Source organism: Adiantum capillus-veneris, chromosome 12 (assembly GCF_014529385.1).
Source record: "Adiantum capillus-veneris isolate H3 chromosome 12, ASM1452938v2, whole genome shotgun sequence".
In the NCBI taxonomy this organism is placed as follows: Eukaryota; Viridiplantae; Streptophyta; class Polypodiopsida; order Polypodiales; family Pteridaceae; genus Adiantum; species Adiantum capillus-veneris.
Window position 1 is genome coordinate 84,315,406 of NC_140942.1, and position 19,276 is coordinate 84,334,681.

At 41.0% G+C, this 19,276-nt stretch overlaps 1 protein-coding gene across 1 annotated transcript in view; it reads right to left on the reverse strand.

The window, feature by feature from the left end:
• Window positions 1-358: 358 nt before the first annotated feature.
• The window catches only part of LOC147446059 (uncharacterized), a 122,259-nt gene continuing 103,341 nt past the window's right edge, over window positions 359-19,276 (reverse strand). Inside the window, exon 3 of the mRNA XM_086526154.1 lies at window positions 359-501. Within this exon, the coding sequence (XP_086382280.1) occupies window positions 359-501 (143 nt within the window). The remainder of the gene's footprint in view (window positions 502-19,276) is intronic.

Here is a 19,276-nt window from a genome sequence, read left to right on the forward strand (position 1 = left end):
AACTCTCTCTCTCTCTCTCTCTCTTGATGGGAGAAACTATAATACAAATTCCTATTGGAGGGGGGACCGGCTCCATATGAATCCGGTCCTCAACTACTATCATGTTCTCTAAACTCTCTCTCTCTCTCTTGCAAAAGTATTGTTCATGCCAAGTTAACTAAGTACCATTTTTATGTTGCTACCATCAACTAAGTTCACCCGCTATGCTCACAAAGTAATCTCTTAAAAGTGCTTCACCTAATTTCCTAATGTGTTACAATGTATGCTAGCAGAAGATCATTAACAAAGCATTCACAAAAGCAAGTGATCGACATTAGCTACAACATCTTCATTACGATGCATTAAAACACGGCCTTAATCAATCATCCACTACATCATCATCTGCTAGTTCCATAGCCATGATGCGGTCTATGTGGAGTCCGAGTTCATCAAAATCAGCAATATAAGGATCGAAACAGTCATCCTCATCATCATTCTCTTCTTCTAGCTCTTCATCCTCTTCTTCATTTTCTATTTTCAATACCAATAGATATTTTCTTGCCATTAAGCTTACAAAGTTTTTCTATATCTCATACCATTCAATCCACATGTTGTTAATAAAATTAGAACTTGTAGCCTTGATATGGTATTTACTAAGTGCAAGAGTTAAGGGGGGATATGTTTGAGGTCTTTTCATCCTTGGAGGAAAGTGGAGATAATATATAAAGCTACTTCTAAAGCCCACTACAAGAGATCGTGGTGTTTACCACGGGCCATTACAACAAAACAAGAGAGAGGAATTCAAAATTAGGAGAGAGAAACCCTTTTGTTGTTCAAGCGGCATTTTACCGCCTGTATTACCACGATTATTGCAGCGCCCGTTATACCGCTAAGGCCATAGACCCCCTTCCCCCTCCCTCTCCCGCGGGTTACCATTTAAATCCAATACAACTCAAAATGTATTTACACACTACAACTCCTACACTCTCCAGAATGCTTGCTCACTTCACTTAATCTCTCTTTCACTCGAAGAATTCTATACATAAATCATTGAGCTCACAACAAAACCATTACAAATACTATTCATAAGCACATAACGAAACATTTGCAAATTAATCATATACTACACCAAGTGAAAGAATGGAGAGTTTTATTAATTCTCATCTTGTATAAGATCTCTACAAGCACTAGGATCCATATTTAGACCCATAGTATTCAAATCAATAAACAAGTTTAGAGATTCTTCCTCCTCTCCATCACCTCTTGTAGAATCATCATCGCTTTCTCCCTCTTCCTCCTCCTCAAGATGACTATTTGCAAGGCTTGGATGACCTTCTTCAACTTCTACTACATCTTCCTCTGCATCTTGTGGTGATGGTATGATGGGATCAATTATTGGCTCAATGTCCGTCTCTGCAAAGATAGATCTACCCCGTGGCGTGACTGGAATGAGATACCAAAGTATTCTTTGATATATACATGGCACATAAAAGACCTGTACGTCAGACACAAAGAATAAGCTGATATACATATATTAAATTTTTAATTTAAGTTAATTGCACATAGCCTAAATTACCTGCTCGCAACTACTAGGATACACCAAGTTGTCAATTTCTCCCCGATGGAATTGGGTGGAATCCACCATAATGAGCCCATTTTCATGTCTTTTGACCTCACCCGCAAACCATTGGAACTCAAAGAGGAATTTGTGAAAATATCTGAAATCCACTTTGATTATTCTCTCTATAGTACCACAATATCTGACCTCATCTGTTGTTGTGTCAAAGTTTCCCATCACGCAACAATCATTAGTGGTCCGACGCTCATCTATCTTGTGGGTGCGAAAATGTTGGCCTTCGGACCAAATGGAGTTGAAAATGAGACCCTACAATCACAATGCATAAGAGGTTACATCGCATTTCATTAAGTGATTTGCATACATGCATACATAACATATACACACTCACCTTGCGCAAGCATCCTCGCGCATACTCCCATTCTTTAGGGCTTATTTGTTCTCCTTGTGCTTTGGCATTGGTCATGGCATTATGGATCCACTCTACTTGAATCAAATCAGGATATTTTGCAAGCTCTTTAGGAAAAGGAGGTTCATGTCTACCTCCATGGGACCTCTTCCATGCATCTCTATCCCTTTCTCTAGCTACGCGGGCTTCCAAGTACATATTAACCCATTTGGTCATGATAGTGGCATTGAGTAAACAGTAGTTGTTGACTATGGCATGAAACTCTCTATCCATGACCAAGAGTGAGCCTTTTCCACTGGGAATGGTTGAGTGCTTCCTAGGATCCTCTTCTTCACTCCACAAACGAGGCAATGATGGATCCACTGTGATGAGATACTGTGAGACATACACAAATGCCTCTTGCACCACCCAACCTTCTTCCATGCTCACCTGAAAACATTAAAACCACATATTTTTATTAGTAACTTCATAGCATAGAAATGCTATCTATATTGTATTGATTTTGCATACCTCCGGTTGTGACCTCAATCTAACAAAATCCTTTAAAGTATTCAAGAATCTCTCCAAGAAGAACATCCATCTAGAGTGAACCACCCCACAAATTGCAATCTCCTCAACAAGGTGAAGCAATAGGTGTATTTGGCTAACAAGGATTGTACGTGGGAATGCATCCTCAATAGCACACACTGCCTCTACTGCTAGCTGATGGGCTACTGGTATTGCTCTACTTCTATCTCCTTGGAGCTCACAAATCTACAGGGCACAAATAATATAGTAGATGAAAAAAAATTCCATTGTTCATGCATGCACAACATGATATAGTACTTGAAAAAAAACCATTACCTCACAATCTCATCCACTTTGAATATTGCAGCCTTCACCTTAGTGTCCCCATAACCACTAATAGTAATGGGAAGTACAAACTACAAACAATAAAACATTTTAGTGAATGTCAACCTATATATAAGGACACATAGACACCACAAACTGTTCTACTCTTACCTGAAGGATTTTATGCCAATCATGGGATTTCAATCCATACAATTGAGTGGAGCCACCCTTTTTGGTTTTTGTGAAAGCACCTTTGAGTGACCGCATATATCCTGTTGGAGTTCTGATGGATGCAATAACTTGCTTTGTCCGCTCTTGGTCTGCCTTTGACAGTATCCAAGGTGCTTTTGGGAGATCATCTTTCCCCGCTCCCCCATGCGGGGCGTGGCTGAAGAGGGGAGATGTCTCATGGCTCTTAAATCTTCCCTAGCACCCAATGAATCCTTCTTGCCAATTATGTGATCCCATATAGCTTGCCCAACATTTTTGAATACATGCATAAGTCCAATAAGGCTCCATAGTTCTTGAAGCTCATCAATAAGAGACTGCAGATATACATCCATGTTTTTTACCTTGTGCTTTCCTGGAATGAGAAGTGATAGTAAAATGTTTCCCTTTTTGTTGCCTCCCAAGGAGGAATATTGTAGTTTACAACCACCACCGGCCAAGTGCTCCATGAAGTAGAGTGGTTCCCAAATGGATTCACTCCATCACTAGCTAACCCAATCCTCAAGTGACGAGGCTCATCCCTGAACTTTGGCCATGTGTCCTCTATGTGCTTCCACATTGGTGAGTCAGATGGCACTCTCATAATACCATCTGTGGAGCGATTTTTTGCATGCCAACTCAAAAGCTCGCTCGTACCCTTCAATCTAAACATGTGTTGGATGCGAGGGATGAGTGGAAATTGCCTCAAAACTTTACGTGGAATTCTGTTGCTCTGCATTCCTTCTTTGAACCTAGGCTCCCCGCACGATGGAAATGTGTCACAATCGGCATGCTCATTATGAAAGAGCACACAATCGTTCACGCAAGCATGAATGCGATCATAATCCATCCCTAATGCAGTCACCACTTGGCGTGCTTTTCGTCTATTCTCTGGCATGTGATTGCCAGCTGGCAGCATCTTTCCTAGCAACCTATCACAAGAAGAAATTACATTAGAACCTAATTTATGCACTCCACAAGCATCCTTCACAATCTCTATACATACCTCAAAAGTGCGTCCACACTAGCATTGCTCCATCCAAACATCACCTGAAGGTTAAGGACTTCGAGAGATGCCCTTAAAATGAAGTAAGATCATCTATCATATAATGCGGTGTGTGCCAAATCGAGTAGCTCACTCCTCGTTTTTTCGGAAGCTTCTTCCTATGCACACTCTTGTTCATGCTCCTCCTCTCGTGCAAGGAGATCCTCAACCATTCTATGCAAATGGTCGTCTTCTGCATTTACGTAAGGAGATGGGATGTGGTCACTCGTAGAGGGAGCAACAATTGGCTGATTTGATGTGCTTCCTCCCTCTCTAATGGATTCCTGGCGCATGCGCTCTTCCAACCTCCTTTCCCCTCCTCCACCAACCACACGCCAATGAGGGGTGACGTCAATAGCCGCTACAACTCGCGGATCGTTTGTTTCCATCGGTGCACGCTTGCGAGGATCATCCCATAGTCCATAATCTTTTACATGGCTCAAGCATATCTGTCAAAGTCGAGCAATGGCGCATTTGCACCGCACGCATGGGCATGGTAATCACTCGTCCAACCACCGTGATCTATCCGGTTCAGTGGACGGGCCAAAATCATCCCAAGCAACCTACATTAATAAATTACATACACTAATTAAAATCAAATTACCAAAAAAGGTTAATAAAATATCAGTAAAAAGTAAAAATAAATAAATTTAACATGCATGGTAATCAAAACTTTTAGGTAAAAATGTCATTTTCAAAGTACTAGGAATATTTTCATTTTATATACATTTTATAAAAAACATAGTACCAATAGATTTTGGAAATCAATAGTAATAATGTCATAACGTGGCCATCTGTGTGGATGGGCCGAAATTGCACCGCGGTAATATGAGCAGAAATGAACGCGGTAATGGATGCGGTAATGCTCGCGGTAATATGAGCGAAAATTCAATTTTCACAATTTTTTATAAATAGGGGCACCCGCGTGCCCCGCGAAGTTCAAAACCCTAAAATTCGAATTTCATCGTCTTCTCCACAGAAGTCGAGAGCGTGAACCTCACAACCTTGAGCTCTTCCTACATCTCTACTCTTCCACTCTCCTACCCTCTCCCAACAAGCTCTTCAATTCCATGTAAGTTTTGTTGTTATGTTTTTTGATTTTTTCACACGCATACACACACATGTATACACACACACACGCATATACACATACATACACTCATACACATGCATGCACACACAAGCATACACATGCATACACACACACACTAATTAGTGTGTGCATTATTCTAATGCACACACTAATTAGTGTAAGTAAAGACACACCAAAACCTAAACTTGTGAAATTTGTTAAATTTATTACTTGCAAAACCTAATATGTTAAATTTGGGATTGGCCATGCACACACTAATTAGTGTGTATTAACACACACTAATTAGTGTGTAATTAGTGTGTGCATTGCCCAATGTGATTGGTCAATGCACACACTAATTAGTGTGTGATTAGTGTGTGCATTGGCCAATGTGATTGGTCAATGTACACACTAATTAGTGTGCGATTAGTGTGTGCATTGGTCAATGGGATTGGCCAATGCACACACTAATTAGTGTGTGATTAGTGTGTGAATTGGCCGATGTGATTGTTCAATGCACACACTAATTAGTGTGTGCATTGGCCAATGTGATTGGTCAATGTACACACTAAGTAGTGTGTGATTAGTGTGTGCATTGGTCAATGGGATTGGCCAATGCACACACTAATTAGTGTGTGTTAACACACACTATTTACTGTGTGATTAGTGTGTGCATTGACCAATGTGATTGGCCAATGCACAAACTAATTAGTGTGTGCCTCCATCAATTGGATTGGCCAAGGTACACACTAATTAGTTTTGGATTAGTGTGTGCATTGGTCAATGGAATTAACCAATGCACACACTAATTAGTGTGTGTTAACACACACTATTTATTGTGTGATTAATGTGTGCATTGACCAATGTGATTGGCCAATTCACACTCTAATTAGTGTGTAATTAGTGTGTATGTGCATTGGTCAATTGGTGATTGACCAATGCGCACACTAATTAGTGTGTAATTAGTGTGTGCATTGGTCAATTGGATTGGCCAACGTACACACTAATTAGTTTGGGATTAGTGTGTGCATTGGTCAATCCAATTGGCCAATGCACACACTAATTAGGTGTGTTAACACACACTATTTATTGTGTGATTAGTGTCTGCATTGACCAATGTGATTGGCCAATGCGCACACTAACTAGTGTGTAATTAGTGTGTGCATTGGTCAATTGGTGATTGGCCAATGCGCACACTAATTAGTGTGTGCATTGGTTAATTGGATTGGCCAATACACACACTATTTAGTGTGTGATTAGTGTGTGGATTGGTCAATTGTATTGGCCAATACACACACTATTTAGTGTGTGATTAGTGTGTGCATTGGTCAATTGGATTGGCCAATACACATACTATTTAGTGTGTGCATTGACCAATGGGATTGGCCAATGCACACACTAATTAGTGTGTGTTAACACACACTAATTAGTGTGTGCACAAGCCAATGCACACACTAATTAGTGTATGTTAACACACACTAATTAGTGTGTGCACAAGCCAATTACACAAGCCAATGCACACACTAATTAGTGTGTGTTAACACACACTAATTAGTTGTGGTGCATTGGCCAATCCCATTGGTCAAAGCACACACTAAATAGTATGTGTATTGGCCCAATCCTTTTGACCAATGCACACACTAATCCACACACTAAATAGTGTGTGTATTGGCCAATACAAATGACCAATCCACACATAATCATCACTACCGTGAGTGTGTATTGGCCAATCCAATTAAACCAATGCAACACATAATTAGTGTGCGCATTGGCCAAATCACCAATTGTTTCTTCAAAATTTGGATCAGCAAGATCCCTACAACCTCACATATATAGAGGACAGCCATGCACATGGCGTTTCCCAAACCTAAGGGGCAACAATTCTCAGGCAATGGAGTTGCAAGAGCATGTCAAATATACATTTCTCAAGAACAAAAAAATCAGTGTGAGGGAGAGCTGCAAAGAAGACAATGGAGTCTCCAGAGCATAGCTATCGGCCAGGAAATGTCCATGATGTGGAGTGGGAGACAGCTATGGAAGAGAAAGAGGACGAAAGGGCAATGGGTGCGACGATGTATACGCGTCAAGTTGAGACCAGATCCCATCAGACTCCTACGCATTATGGTTCGGGAGGAAAAACGGCTTGGAAAGACTAATAAGTAAAAATATAAGTTTCATTATAAAAAATCTAATGTTTTTCATTTAATTAATTGGTTGCTATTTTTTGTCAGTATAGCACTACCATGAGTCACCCGACCAGAAATGTGCAGAGATATAGAGAGAACCATACCGAGTATCAAACTTGGTGTTGGTTGTTTGAAAATCAAATGACCTCTCAAGAGGAGTTCGAAAATGCGTGCAGAAGTCTGCAACATGTAAGTTTAATCTTATTTAAATTATCAAATTGCTGATTTTATATCAAATATTAAATAACAAGGTGTTAATTGTTTCTTTTTCTGGTTTTGCATAGTCAAGGAGTTCCACGCAAAATGCCGCCATCTCCCCCATTAGCATCCTCTATTTTGTATTGGCGGGCCCCGCTTGCCCTATCCCACATGACCATACTCTATGTTGTACACGCGGGCTTTTTTTTCCCTTTATGTAAATGCAATACCTATCATTTTTTGGCTCAATACCTCCCCTAATTGTAATTCCACTCATGAAAATGAAATTATCAATCTTTTTTTGGCTCAATGTATTGTCCAATTGTGATATTTTGTTGTAATTAATAATAATTTTGTAAAATATCTTAAATAAATAAAAAATTAGATGACCTTTTGGATGGTCCTGCAAAGGACAATCCAAACGGTCATCTGTTTTTTAAAAAAAAACCCGTCTGCGGTAATGCTGGCGATAACATCCTCGCGGTAACTTTTGCGGGTATATTTTCCGTAAAGCACGCGATAATAGGCACGAAAATATAGCCGCAGGCATTACCGCGTATGTTACCACTAGACCATTACCGTGACTGTTTCCGCAGTCTTTTCCGCATACGGAAAATTTCATATTGCAAATTTGTTTGTTTTTTTGCGGCAATGTGAGCGATAATACCGCGCATATGTTATAGTGTCCCTTTCTTACTATAATTTTATTTTTTTTCAATTATAAGATGCCATGTTCTTAATGCAAACATAAAAAGTGTAGAGAGAGAGAGAGAGAGAGAGAGAGAGAGAGAGAGAGAGAGAGAGAGAGAGAGAGAGAGAGAGAGAAAAGAAAGGTAATCTATCCACTTTCTTTGATATTTAAAACATACCTTTTCCCTTACTAAGAAAAGGTTAGGCATAACGAATATAGGTTAGGTTAGAGCTAGCATCAAATTAATAGTAGAAAAAACGCAATCGAACTTTGAAGATGACTTGTGTACTTCTAAAAACGCTAACGAACTTCGGTTAGGTTAGGTAGATGTTATAAGTTAGGCTAGGTATAGGTTTTACGTTAGGTTAGATTATAGGTTAGACATAACGATTATAGGTCAGGTTAGAGCTAGCATCAAATTAATAGTAGAAAAAACGCAATCGGACTTCGAAAATGACTCATGTACTTCTAAAAACGCAAACGGACTTTGATTAGGTTAGGTAGATGTTATAAGTTAGGTTAGGTATAGGTTTTACGTTAGGTTAGATTATAGCTTATGTATAACGATTATAGGTTAGGCTAGAGCTATCGTCAAATTAATAGTAAAAAAATCCAATCGAACTTCGAAGATGACTCGTGTACTTTTAAAAACGCAAACGGACTTCGGTTAGGTTAGGTTATAGGTTAGGTTTAGGTTATAAGTTAAGCTACATTAAGTTAGGCTACGGTTATGTTATAGGTTAGGTTAGAGCGAGCGTCAAGTTAATAGTACAAAAAACGCAATCGGACTTCAAAAGTGCACACAGACTTCAATAACCTTAATATATAGTCATTGACCAATAAAAACGAGATTATTACCATGTGGTCCTAATCTTCATGCACCTCTAGACCGAGGTGTGCGGGGATCGGGCCTGCCTAGAGAATGTGAGGTTGTTAGAGCTAGAAGAAAATTGTTAAAAAAATGCAATCGGACTTCAAAAATGCACACAGACTTCAAGAACTTTAATATATAGTCATTGACTAATAAAGACAAGATTATTACCATGTGGTCCTAATCTACGTGCACCTGTAGATCGAGGTGTGCGAGGATCGGGCCTGGTTAGAAAATGTGAGTTTGTTAAAGCTTGTCATGTACTTAGTAGTGTGTAGTTATAATAACTAGAGTATTTTAATTATTTTTTGCATCATTGGTAGATAAAGTATGGACAATAGGATGGCCTGTCCTTGTGTGCATTGCAAGCATCGGATCTTTCCAAAACGAAAAATCTGCGACCAACACATACGCAATCAAGGTCTCTTTCCAATAGAGCAAGTATAAGACCTGCGTTATCGATCTCATGGTCTAGAGATTGAAGGTCAAAGTCTGCAAGTAGATATTGCTCCAACTTCATCCCACAGAAGACGCTTTTCAAAGGAGCAGCCATCGACTGAGTCCTCCCAACTAATACCTGAAGCGGCATTTCAAGAAGTAGAGATGGAGCAAATGTTGGATGCGTTCTTTGACATGGATTCCAACATAGAAGGCGACAACATTGAACGCAGTACTGTGGACCAACCTCAACCATCCTGTTCATATCGACGACATGACAGCAATGATGAGGAGGGAGAGATGATGCAAAGTCTTGCACCCATGACGCTCTAAACTGGTGCAAAAATCTCAGTTCTCCGTATCGCATTGACAATGCTTAATTTGCAGTTTGTCTACGGTTGGTCTGACGCCTCAGTCATCACAAAGCTTTTCAGGTAAACATTTTTATCCTAAGCATGGTAAAGTGCAAATTACAATTCATATAAAGTGATCAAAGGGCTGACTTGTTCATGTAACGTCAGGTTGCTGAATGAGCAAATCTTGCCAGAAGGGAATCACATGCCCCCTACCCGTCTAGCCGCTAAAAAGCTTCTTACTAATTTGGACTTGGATTATCAGAAAATACATGCATGTCCTAATGATTGTATACTTTTTTGCAATGAGTATGAAAACGTGGAACAGTGTCCCAATTATGGATCAAACAGGTACAGGGAGGACACACCAGGAAAATTTATCCCTGCAAAGGTCCTTCGACACTTTCCTATCATTCCAAGAATAAAGCATGCTCAGGTGCAAGTCCATAGCACTCAAATACTAGATCAACAGATGATGTTATGTGGGTACCTGCTCACTCTCGTGCATGGAAGCACATAGAGGAAAGTTGGCCTACATTTAAAAACGAGCCTCGATGTATCCGCTTTGGTCTGGCAATGAACGGAGTAAACCCATTCGGATTACGGAGTTCGTCATGGAGCATGTGGCCTGTTGTCTGGTTAACTTTAATCTTCCACCATGGCTCGCTATCAAGAAGGGCCATCTGTTGTTGTCATTGATCGTCCCAGGAAAGTACAAAGCAAAGAACATGGACGTCTATCTGGCACCACTTATAGAAGAGCTCCAAATCTTGTGTACAGGAATCAATGTGGTTGATATATCCCAACCAGTCGTACGAAGGAATGTACATGTGCAAGGGATTCTCATGTGGACCATGCACGATTGGCCAAGCTTCGGTGAGTGCTCAGGTAAGTGCCTTTAAAACCCTCACACACATGTGATTCATGGCTATGTCAATGCTTTTAAATATTAATATGTGATGTTTCAGGCTTGAGTTACTCGGGCAATCATGCATGTCCGAAATGTGGTCCTCAACTTGGCTTCCACCGCTCTGAGCATTTGAATAAGACAGTTTACGAGGAACATGGTAGATTTTTGCCTGAAGGACATGAGCTACGTGGACTAAACATATGAAAACATGACATGCATCCACTGAAAGCGAGCGATTGGAAAAACATGTAGCTGGAGAGGGGAGATTGGATGTCACTTGGAATGAAAACACTTTCTATTTTCCATGATCTTCCGTACTAGAGTGACATGCTGATTAATTATTTGCTCGACCCAATGCACATCTTCAAGAATGTGGGGGAGATCATCTGGAAGACCATCACTGGAAAAAGGGAGAGCAAGGCCCAAAGAGATGACCTGCAGGCTGTGGGTCGAATGCCAGAGATGTGGCCTCGACTTAAACCCAATGGAAAGTGGTCTATACCAAAAGGCCCATGGGTTCTGAGTCGCACAGAAGAGCAACAAGTGAAGAAGACTATATCTTCATTCAAGACTCCCACAGGGTGCATGCAATGTTTGAAAACAGCTTTTACAAGAGATGACAATCTCAGTGCTCTTAAGTCCCACAATTGGCACCATTTTTTACATTTCATCTTACCGATTTCCATAAAGGGTTGTTTGACAGATGACATTAGAAGAACAATCTACAAAATCAGTGAGTTGGTATGCTGGATCAGTTCAAACGATATAAGAGAAGACAGCATTGATGCATCACGCTAAAAGATATTGAAGCAGTGTGCATGGTGGAGAAGTAATTTCCAACAAACATTCTTACCATCCCAATGCATGTACTTGTGCATGTGGTCGATGAAGTTGGAGTTGCTGGGGTGGTCCATAGCAGGTGGATTTTCTTCTTGGAGAGATTTATGAAGACTTTAAAGGGGTTTGTTCGTCAATGGGCTCGCCCCGAGGGTAGCATGGCCGAAGGATGGCTTGTAAAAGAGTCTCTTGTCCTCACTAGTGAAGTTTTTGTCTCAATTGATCCAGAGATTTCCCGAATGTGGACTACTGAGCTCAACGTCAAGGTGATAGTGGACATGCCGCAGGGACAAGGCATTGTTAGGAAGATGGAAATCACAATTCGAGAAAAGGTTTTGAGATTTTGCCGTCTCAACTCAGACATCATGCAAAAGTGGCTAGAGAGGTACGAAGGGAAAAAGCAACAATGTTTGATAGATCGCCTTCAATTCAAGCGCAACCGTGCAACTAGAAACCTTCCTTTTCCAGACCATCTTCAAAAATTGCATGACTTTCCAACTGGGCGGTGGTTAGATGCGACACTCTCAGAGGCAAAGAGGAGTGGAGTGTTGATTACTGAAGAGGAAGAGGAGATGTCAAGGGGTTGCTATTGGCATGTACATTTCACAACTTCCTTTTCGAGCTCCACATGAAAATTAGTTTGCTTTAATAACTTTTAGTCTGTTTTAATTTTGTGCCTGCAGTAACACAAATATGGAGCTTTGTGGTCGCATGGAAAGCACTTCAGAGCGCAATGGAATGACGAAAAAAGGGTCACTTTTGATAGTGGTACTAGGGCAAGCTTCGTCCAAGAAAGTAGGAGTAGTGCCAGGAATGAGAATATAGAGACAGGCCAACTTGAATACTTTGGCTACATCCAAGACATCTTGAAGATTAGCTTTAGAAAGTTTGATATGTTTATGTTTGATGTCAAGTGGTTCAAAGTTATTACCAGTGGCCCTAATGCAGTTGTGCACAAAGACAAGAGTGGATTGATTCAAGTGAACTCTAGGCAGGTGTGGACAGATGTGCGAGATCATTCGTACTTCCACAGCATTGTGAACAAGTTGTGTTCATACACGATCCAAAATGGACAGAAAATGATGAGAATGATTTGTCAAAATCCTGCTGGCTCTATGTCATTTAAGTTGCTCCACGTAGCAAGCAAGCATGTGAAGGATTGGATGGGAGCTCGAAGAGGTGATTCATGAACAAAGCGCAGGACCAACTCCAACTCTAAGTTTAGATTTTGAGGTGGATGTCAGCATTGAGCAATTGTCAGAATCTAGAGATGAGGTGCCAAGTAGTGAAGCTGATGCAGAGAGCGACGAAGAAGTAGAGTTCGATGACGAAGATGCAGAAGTACAGATTGAGATAGACATCTTTGGTGCATCAGATCTCATAGAGGAGGAGAGATTAACTAATGAATTTTGCTAAGAAACCTTTTGTAAAGATCTTTTTATTAGTCTACAATACACTTTAGATTTTGTTCATTTTGTGTAGCAGTTTCCTTGATTTGTTTTATTTGTGTAGCAATTTTGTTGATTTGTTATTTGTATTGATTAAGCATTTCTTACATAAACTAACGTATTTTGTGGGTGTTGTTTGTGTATGATTAGCCATGGCCGATGACGATGAGCCATACTCTCCTAGTTTTAGTTTTCCAGTCACTCTGGCCGACATGTCACCCGAGCAGATGGGCTAGCTTTTGTCTCAATTCACACCAGACCAGATCACGATGGCACAACACCTTTGGGGTGCAGGTACGTCCAGACCTACTACAACCGACCCTACGCCCGGGACTAGTGTGGTCCCTACACGGAGCGCCCCACACCTCAGTCTAGTGTGCCCCCTATGCCTAGGACTCGTGTGCCCTCTACACCGACATGTGGTTCATCCTCGAGACGACATAGCCATCGTTCTGGAGGTGGTGGTTGCTGTGGTAGCGGTTCTACCGATGCATCCACACCACCGAGAGAGCGTCCACCACTCTCTTCAGTAGATAGTTCACCGATGGGCACACCACGTAAACCTTGGAGATCACACGAGCATGATCCTAGCAAGGTGTACAGGAGCAGGGATGGGGCTGTTGTGGAAGATAGGGTCGGAAAGGAAATGCAACAGAGGACTTGGCAGCTCTGTAAGATTCAGTTTGGTCACTCTGTGATGGAGATTCAGGAAAACCTCGATGCTGAGAGAAAGAATTATATTGTCGACGCCATTGAGAAAGAGTACAGGCCGGTAGAGGGGTACGATCAGGTCTCGAACGGCTAGATTTTGAGCTTGGCGAGGTCCACAATGTCACACTGTTGGTCAGAGGCCAGAGACAGGTATAATGACGGCAATCACAAGCCCTCATGGTTGGAAGCAGAGGAGTGGATGGAGATTGCATGAGAGACACAAGACAATCCTAGTAGATTTCAGTAGCAGAGAGATGCAGCTAGAGAATGTTTGGAGTGATCTACTGGAGCTTCACATCTTGGGAGTGGAGTCTACAATACGCTTCGACACGAGTTTATAAGTATTATACGTATGCTTTAAACTATTGATAATATATATGTTATTTGAAGATTTATCTAATGATTAAACCATAATTTTGCAGGAAGTTACCGTGAAGCGCCTTCCGACATGCCAAGAGGAGAAGTATGGGTATAAGCATGGACTTGTGGCCCTTTTGACCCAACTGGTGTAGGAGGAGGGAGAGGACGTTGATTGGGAGGCATTACCATGAGGGTCTTCTCACTCAGTGATTGTTTGCATATGTACATTTTTGTAGTGCTTATGTTTATGGTTTATGGTTATGTTTATGGTATGGAACGGATGTTATGGTTAAGGTTTGACAATCAACTTAAGATTATGGTTTTTCCATGATGGTATAAAAATCATCTGATGGTTATGGTTATGGTTATGGTTGTGCAAAGTTATGCATTAGGAAATTTCGGAGGTCATTTGGAGGGCCATATGAAGAGAGAGAAAAATAGAGCGCGTCCAATGAGCATGAGGGCTACGTTACGTAGAAAAGTACGTGGAAAGACTCAAAAAATAGGAAAATAGCCTAAAAACTTGGATTGTGGCATCGTAATTTCCTTTCTTTTACCGAGTTGTTAGGTGCTTGCCAGTGGTCCCACTGCTGATGTTCTCTTATGGTCATTTATATATACTGGAGGGTGACCATTAAGCCCGCACAAGATATTGGAATTCTAAAACACTTTCCCTCCATTAGAATCCTTTCAAAGTGAATCTCCCTCCACTAAAGCTTTTCTCTCAGAGCTATGGCTTCCACGTCTTCTCGCCCAAGAAGCTTTAGGTGTTTACTGTCTCTCACACCAACAACCAACAGCTGCACTTTGCCTAGAAGGCCAAGTAGTAGCATATCCTCAATTACAATATCAACTTCAATAAGTGCAGAGAACCAATGGGTTGGACAAAGGATAAACAAAGGTTCATGGGTCCTCATGCAACCAAGAAGACCCAAGAGGTCTAGTGGTATCAATGTTTACCACTCAGCATGGAAGGCCAGAGTGTTGGATTTCAAAGTTGAAATCAGCAAAATATCTGTAAAGGAAGTTCTTGTTCAGCATGTGTTTACCCATCCAGACGTGATAAGTACCACGTTGCAATTGTAAGTACTCTTGACATCTGAACTTCGTTTGATTTGTCATTTCACTTATTGATACTCTCATTATAACTTTTCTTATATATTTTGCAACGTTTATCCCTCTTCTTATGAGCAATGTCTCCATTCTTCACACCTCAACTACATTAGATTTGTCTTTTTTACTTATTGATACTCTTAGTTTAACTCTTCTTATATATATTGCAGATGTTTATCCCTCTTCTTATGAGCAATGGGAGCCTGTGGAGTGCATAATAGGCCTCTTCCTTGTTGTTCATGCCCACATTGGTTCTCTACAGTATTCAGGGAGGAGCAGCAAAAGCCTGGCTGATGAAGGAATATTTTTTTATGACCACTTCTACCAACTCAGCTCAGGGAATAAGAATGGCATGTTGGTGAAATTGCCTCTACCAACCGATTGGAGCACTGTGGACTGGCCAGTTCCCGAGGAAACAATGGTGGAGGCAATGCGAAGTAAGCTCTACAAGGATATACAGAGGTCTCTACGTAGCTCTATTCCCACCAAACTGGTTAGAATTGTAAAATTTTTTCCTGTTGCACTCTTCATAGAGTTGTTTCATAGCTACAATATCCGTGTTACGAAAACTATGTTCATGTGCAAGTCATTTCAACAGTCATCCTATGAGAGAGGATCGTATGTAAAGGAAGAGATTGGCTTACGGTGCGAGGTCGCGCTTGATACTCTAGTTGTCAAGTACATGATTGCAAGCCAATCATTGTTACTCTCCTTTTGGTATATGCGATCACAAATGCTCAATGGTAAGTACATTCCTATGGACCAGGTTTCTGTAGGTTTGGAAGATAATCCTGCTGTGGATGTGGAAGTGATTGATAAAGAGCATGGCCTAATGTTGGTGGTTACAATAAGGGAGATATGCAGTCTTATGCAGTTGCGGCATGACATAATTGAAGAGTCAATGGACAGGGACCTATCAGATTTTTCCTTTTTCCTAGCTGGCCGTAAGGTGATGCGGCGAAGGGAAAAAATATATTTTGTGCAAAGAGTTGGATGGTCGGGTTGAAATAGTGTCAATGTAATAGAGATTCTTGTGAACCCAAGTGTATACGAATGACTTTCAATACATGAAGTTTTTTGAGCTCATTTGTCAATTGTGCCTTGTGAATATAAGTGTGCTTGAAATACATTTCTTTAGCATGTCAAATCTCTCTCTCTCTCTCTCTCTCTCTCTCTCTCTCTCTCTCTCAATGTTAGACAAGACAAAGACATAATAGAAGAGTCATCTTAATTCATTAGAAAGTACAAACTTGTCCGTAAACAATGGACTGAGATACACTTTTTGTAAGTATGGAATCAGAATGTCTTCAAGGTAAAAATCAAAGGAATGCCCCTCGAAAGAAGGTGGTGAGATAGTTGTTCCCGGTGGATTTAGTTATCCCTTTTCAGGAGTATCATCAATTAGTAGTGTATTAGTTGCATCAAAGGGTACACCGATTTGGCTAAATGGTTTGTACAAAAGAGGTAAATGTGGTTTCTTAGGGTGGTAGTGGCCCTCGACGGTAACACATTTTCTTTGATCATACAAAAAGGCAAAATCTGACGTATGAGCGCCGCAAACTATTGTAACTAGTGGCGACAAGTTTTGCCTTTGCATTGAAGACCATATGGCAACTCTGAAGCGGGGAAGAAGAAACTGAATAAATTCCTTGGTTCCTGGACGAACCACGACTCGACAAGTTCCCATCCGAAACGTTTGCAAATCCTCAAAGGGTTCTGTGTCACCGAGAGGCATGCACATCAGCAGCAATCCATTGAGGTCCAAGATAATCAACCTCTGTAAAAGTTGACAAGTACATATAAGTAGTTAGAAGCTGAACATATTTTTCCATACTTGAATAGACATTATCGGAACAACCGTATCTGCAGGTAGCAAGGGTCCATACTGGGTCTCTGTAGTGTTGTTGTCGTTGTTGCTCTCCTCTGCTTTAGCTTCATCATTCACATCTTCATAGTCATCATTCACATCTTCATCAAGGGTCTCCCCCATGGCTCTTTCTGCCTCATTCAAGGTTTCCTCCAAGGCCTTTTCCTTTGCCTCGGTTGACTGGCTTGCATCATCCATCCTTGCCTCATCCATCCTCACCTCATCCATATCAGTTTGCTCATCCATAGGCCTACTTTCCTCATCCATATCCTTTTGCTCATCCATTGGCCTGCTTTCCTCATCTTGGGTTTCATCCATAGGCTCTTTTGGCTCCTCCACTGGCTGACTTGGCTCTTTCATTGTCTCCTCCATAAGCCCCTCTGGTTGTACACTAGCACCTTCCATATGCTCATTTGACCTTTCCTCATCCTCGGCTCTTTCATCTTCAGCTGATATGACCCCCTCGGCCCGTTTTGATTCCATTGTATCGGATGTAGGGGTTTGTCGTGGTGGCACATCATGTATTTTCATATCAATTGTGCGGTCATCCAAGCCGCTATCTTCAGGTTCTCTGAGGCTCGACATAGTAAGCAGGTGTTGTATTAAACTTACCCGGTATCTTTGCAAATAATCATATGTGTAGTTTTTTAAAGCACTCTGCAAAATTGAAAGACCACATGGTGAGAATTCTTGTATAAACTAAACCAAAACCGACTGAATGCATTGCCAAATGGTTACCTTAGTCATGAAAAGTTTTAAGGCAAAGTAGCTTTGCAGGACATATTCTGCATGGAGAAGACATCTCTAACCGCAAGAATTTCCATCGGTTTGATTTGGGACAGGTACATCTTTGATTGAGGCCTTGTATAGTTCATACCTTCCACATAGCTTGCCATACGCAAGCAACAACCTCTTTATACAACTGCACAAAGCAGTATCAAGATGTTATCTTGATTCTTCAAATTTACATGGATATCTATAAGAAACACTTTCTGATACATAACACTTACAGCCTAATTTCAGGGTGGGTTCCTTTTATTGAATTGAACACCCACATTGCTGGTTGGTCAACATCAAGGCATATGAGACTCCAGTGATGGTTGTTCTCATATGGAAAGATGATGACAGTTACTTCTAGCATAGCACAGTGGAGAAACCAACTCTCAAAGGTCCCATATGGATTGTTCTTCTGTCTAATAATCACTGACATTTGTGGATCAAGAAGAAACACCTCCGTGTGGGTGTGCGGTGGGAGTTGAATTTTGACCAAGCTGCAGAGAGTATACCTGAGTTAGTAAACCTATTATCTGAGTTTTCAAAGTTAGAAGATAGTAACACTTACTTAAGAAAAGCATAGATAATTGTGTCTAAGATCTGAGCATCTGGATTCAACAATAAATTAATGTCCACTTTTTCTAGAGCTATCTTTCTAGCTCCATCTACAAATGGTATCTCTGCAAGCAAACCATCCTTCACTGAAAGTAGAGTTTCTTGACTGCTTGCCTCTATGGACAGGGTCACATTGCATTATGTTTGCCTCTGGGACTCCACTTCTACTTTTGCTTTCTCCTTAAGCTCTGCTTCCCTCATGTCCTCTGTTTGGTGAGCAATAGTCTCTGCCCTTGCCCTTGTATTCACATCATGTGTGACATCTACAACTGTGAGTTGTGGAAATAGCTCAGGGGGGTATAACAAAATTTCACTCATTTTCTTATCCCTGCAGACATTGGGGACCAGTAGTTTGTCATACCTCCACCTTATTCTTTTTAGTGTCTCACTATCTTTGTCCATTACAGTAACCCTGTGGGCATGGGCTGCTACAATGGTGATGTCACTGAAGTACTCGAGTAGGAAGTCCTCTGCTGATTCTTGTAGAGCCATCAAAGCCACCACCTTCCACATTTTAGTGCCCCAGGTAGCTTCTTCACATATGGACCTCACCATCCTCTGAAAGGGCAGCTTTGGTATGCACAAATCTACACAATTCTGTGCCTTTCTGATTTCTCTGAAAAGTCCCATGCAAGTTTGTAACTTCTTCACCCTTGGACCTTTCAAAATTTTATTTGGTTTTCCAGGTCTCTTCTTTGGGGTTGCAGATCTGCTACTTGACTTAGCTGCTAATCCTGGTCCCTTGCCTGCCTTCCTTGCATTTGCTTTTGTTCTAGCCATTTTAC